Here is a 4478-nt window from a genome sequence, read left to right on the forward strand (position 1 = left end):
CCTACGATAAAACTATTGGCCTAATAGGGCATCGTCTTGTTCTTCTTAAATTAATAGGCTACACTCATCTAGGCACTCATCAAATGTGCAACGATACACGTTTGTATATATACGTTTTGGATTTGTTTTTGTTTCATTGGCAAATTCTTAAAGGAATGGTCTCACTTAATTGTATGATATACTAAAATAAAACAGATTGTTGCATCTTCTCAGTATATATAATAACCCGAAATTAGGCTTGTATTATTAAAACAAATGACATTCATGAGAAAACGTATTAACACCACGTTTGAATACGGACAATAGTGGATGGGCTATTTTATAGGTTAATCGTTTCAATAGGCTATAATGAAAAACTAATCATAAACATTTTTGGTATGAACGTTCTATTTTGAATGTCTTAGAAATGATCACCCGAAAACATCAGCTTGTGTCGAATCGCATAGCCTATAGGCCTATATATATAGGTACACAACGGCGTTAACATTTGCAGATTTTAATTCGCTCAATTATCTCTTTTAATTAACAATTAAAATAGCGGAAAGGTTACATGAGGATGTCCCCATGGGACAAAGGCATAGGCATATCAAAGTATATTGTTAAATAGCTTGATCGTTTTTTGTCTTGTATAGACTTCATTGCAATGACAATTGTATTAAGTTAATATTCACACCTTTTGATCGAGAATGACAAATGCTTAAACCTCGCCATTTGGTTGCTCGTCTCGTAATCTGCCTCTCAAATAGAGCAAACTTTCGCACCTTTACCCTTTCTCTGCCCATACTATCTTAATTCCGCAGTAATGAGATTGCACATACCGCCCACTGCACGGGATGATGAGCGCTCCGTGGCGCTTTGATCCGACCCCGGTGTTGATTGAGACTTTTAACTAACAGGCAGCGTTAATAAAGCCTCACATTAAGACGCTAAACTGCAGGAAGCAAACACGTGGGATTATTGCCTCCAACTCGATTTATTGCTTATTTGAAAACAGATGTTTAGGATGAGCTTACAGAGAGTGATTGACGGATACTGAAGTGACAGAGTAGTTGATAGGCTATCGGCTGCTATTTCTTCGGCTCCCAATTGAAGCGCATTCTGGACGCACGTTTGCAACTTTCTTTAATATGGAATACTGACATATCATGCAAATGAAGTAAAGCAGAATCTGAACTGTCCGTTTATATTACCGGAACATAATTGCGTTTGAATTAAAGTCTAAATTATCATAACTTGTGCTAGGTATGAAATCTAATTTACAAGGCAAATCGGCATTTTTGTGTCATCAGTCCACCTGTTGAAATTTGCGTTCAAATATTCATCCATAACAATACAGTCTATGATCTGATTGTGTACGTGAGCTGCGCGCTCTCAACTAAAGCCCTATATCTTTGGCTGGAGTGGGCTGGGAGTCACCAACACCTCCTCTCGTTTTTCTAAAGCCGTGTGTGTGGCCAGGAGCTAGATCCATTGCTGCTCACTCTGCAATGACTGACCTCCAATGGACGGCTAGGATTCTTTTTGGGAGGAGCTCTACTGGCAGCAAAAAGGGGGAAAGAATTTAACTGCGCAAAAGTCTTCATAGTCACGGATGCCCAAAGTTCAGAAGTTTTTCAATGTGCGCTACAGCACAGGGAGATGGAAACCGCTTAAACCTTATTAAGACCCGGTACAGCGCGTTCCTAATATTATTATTTTTCAAGTGACAGGGCAGGAACTCTGATTTGAGCGCCTCAGCTTTCAAGAAGGAAAAAGTGGAGATCTCCGGCTGCATACTTTTGGAAGTTCGTTTCACAGGATCAGTATTGAGCTGTGGGGAGAAGACATGCAGGCGCGCTACTCCGTCTCGAGCCCCAACTCGCTGGGCGTCGTGCCTTACATTAGTAGCGACCAAAGCTACTACCGGGCCGCCGGTGGGGGATACACCGGGATGCCAGCCCCTATGAGTATGTACTCTCATGCGGCCCACGACCAATATCCAGCCAGCATGGCGCGAGCCTATGGACCGTATACCCCACAACCTCAGCCGAAGGATATGGTCAAACCCCCGTACAGTTACATTGCGCTCATCACTATGGCTATCCAGAATTCACCAGACAAGAAGGTGACCCTGAACGGGATTTATCAGTTTATCATGGAGAGGTTCCCATTCTACCGAGACAACAAGCAGGGCTGGCAGAATAGCATCAGGCACAATCTCTCTCTGAACGAGTGTTTTGTCAAAGTTCCCCGTGATGATAAAAAACCTGGCAAGGGGAGCTATTGGACTCTGGACCCGGACTCTTACAACATGTTCGAGAACGGGAGCTTCTTGAGGAGGAGGCGACGGTTCAAAAAGAAGGACGCAATGAAAGATAAAGATGACCGACAGGTTAAGGACACACCGTCCAGACAGCAGGGCCGGGACCAGGAGCAGCCCGTGCAAGGCTCCCAGCCAGTCAGGATCCAGGATATTAAGACCGAGAACGGGAATGCGACACCCCCACAGGCCGACTCTCCCATAAGCACCGTGCCCAAGATCGAGAGCCCCGATAGCAGTAGCAGCATGTCCAGCGGAAGCCCCCACAGTATCCCGTCTAACAGGTCCATCGGCATGGAGAGCACCGAGCAACAGCAGCAGCAGCAGCACCACCACCATGGCCAGGCCCCGGCACAGGGCTTCAGCGTGGACAATATCATGACCTCCCTCCGGGGGTCTCCACAGGGAGCCACCGAGCTTGCCCCCACTCTCATCGGGTCCTCCAGGACAGGTATAACACCGTCTTTGTCTCTAAACTATTCACCGAACCAGACGTCAGTCTATAGCTCCCCCTGTAACCAAAACTCTATCTCCACTACCTCGAATGCGACCTACCATTGTAATATGCAAGCCATGAGTTTATACGCCGGGGATAGATCGGGCCACCTAGCTTCGACTACCACCGTGGATGAAACGTTGCCTGATTACTCCATCACCACCACCTCCTCTTCTCTGGCCCATGGCAATCTAAACTCTGGGCAGGAGGGCCACCACCCCCACCAAGGGCGGCTTCCCTCATGGTACCTGAACCAGGCCGGAGACCTGGGCCATCTTGGCGCAAGCTACCCCGCACAGCAACAGAACTTCCACTCCGTGCGTGAGATGTTCGAATCTCAAAGAATTGGCTTGAATAATTCTCCAGTGAATGGGAATAACAGCTGTCAAATGTCCTTCCCTCCTAGCCAGTCTATCTACCGCACTTCGGGAGCTTTCGTATACGATTGCAGCAAGTTCTGACCAAAGTAACCCATATGTTTTCATTGTGTTTTTCTTTTTCAATGAATCCCGTGAGTCGTTTTCACCCACATTACCCCGACGATGGACTAAAACGAAACAGAACACAAACAAAAGACAGAAAAAAAGACATGATCTTGGTTTGTAAAGAACAGTGTTACTGCAAATAACACGTAAGTCTCTCCTCGCTTTTGTGACATGTTTTTTAAGATATGATAAGGATGTGTCAGACTTTCATGGACATATTATTACGTGTAAATTGCATATAGTAATTTATTTCTAAACTGTAGCCGGATATTATGGACCAAACACCAAAAAGTGTTTCTAAATTGAATTGCCTTAATTGTCCGAGTATGTTCCATTATAAAAACGCGGAACTTGTATATCTCCGTACTCTTTCAAAGTTTCTCATTTTGTTGAAAAGTATTCTGAAGGAATTGCATTGTTTGTTTAATAAATTGCCATTTTATTTGAGTTAAAGCTATGCCTGATTTCTTATAGACTAGTTTAGCATTCTCAACTCGAAAATTGTGGAACACACAGCTTAATGGCGCCTGCTCAGTTTTTCATGTTGAAAGCAAATGATAATTTAAAATATCAGAATCGACTTTGTGTTAGAGCAATTGTTTGAAAATCATCTAAAGATCAATGGATACGCTGCTACATTGTCCATAGTCTTTTTTTTTTTTTTTTGGGGGGGGGGGGTTAACTAGACATTTATTTTATAGGCATGTAGGCCATGTTGCACCCTGATTCAATCGACGTATCAAAATAACAGGTTTACGGTCTATGATTAGGACAATGCAAATTCTTATTTGCAGCAGGTTGGGGTGAGTTCACAAGCGTATAGTCCTAAACTCCCCTGTTTGCACTCTTGTGTGTGAAAAATAAATCAGAAAAATAGAGTTTACACGCAACAAAATCCAGATCTACAGATATGTGAACAATGGCATAGGCCTATAAACGAACCTGCAATGTTTCATATTAGGCATAGGTCCAAATTCTTCAAAAAATATGGAATATCTAGTGCCTTCTCATTCAGTCATAAAAATGTGATGGCCACTATCAAAATTTGTTGTCAACAAGAGTTTCTAAAAGAGGTTAACTGCATGTAGAAATATATATATATATATGCCTACATGGATCACAATGGATGGATATGATGGCTTGTAATGGTATATGATTTATAATGTTTTACTTTGTATTCAAAGTGGCACACATCTCT

General features: G+C 43.1%; 1 protein-coding gene across 1 annotated transcript; it reads left to right on the forward strand.

The window, feature by feature from the left end:
- Positions 1-1614: 1614 nt before the first annotated feature.
- Positions 1615-3703, forward strand: foxc1a (forkhead box C1a). The gene has a single exon (XM_083689543.1). The coding sequence runs from the start codon at positions 1826-1828 to the stop codon at positions 3254-3256; it is 1431 nt and encodes a 476-aa protein (XP_083545669.1). The 5' UTR covers positions 1615-1825; the 3' UTR covers positions 3257-3703.
- Positions 3704-4478: the final 775 nt, after the last annotated feature.

Source organism: Argentina silus (assembly GCF_951799395.1).
Source record: "Argentina silus genome assembly, chromosome: 18".
NCBI lineage: Eukaryota > Metazoa > Chordata > Actinopteri > Argentiniformes > Argentinidae > Argentina > Argentina silus.

Coding starts and splice junctions, on each gene's coding strand:
- foxc1a (XM_083689543.1), top strand. CDS start 1,826: ATGCAGGCGCGCTACTCCGTCTCGAGCCCCAACTCGCTGGGCGTCGTG.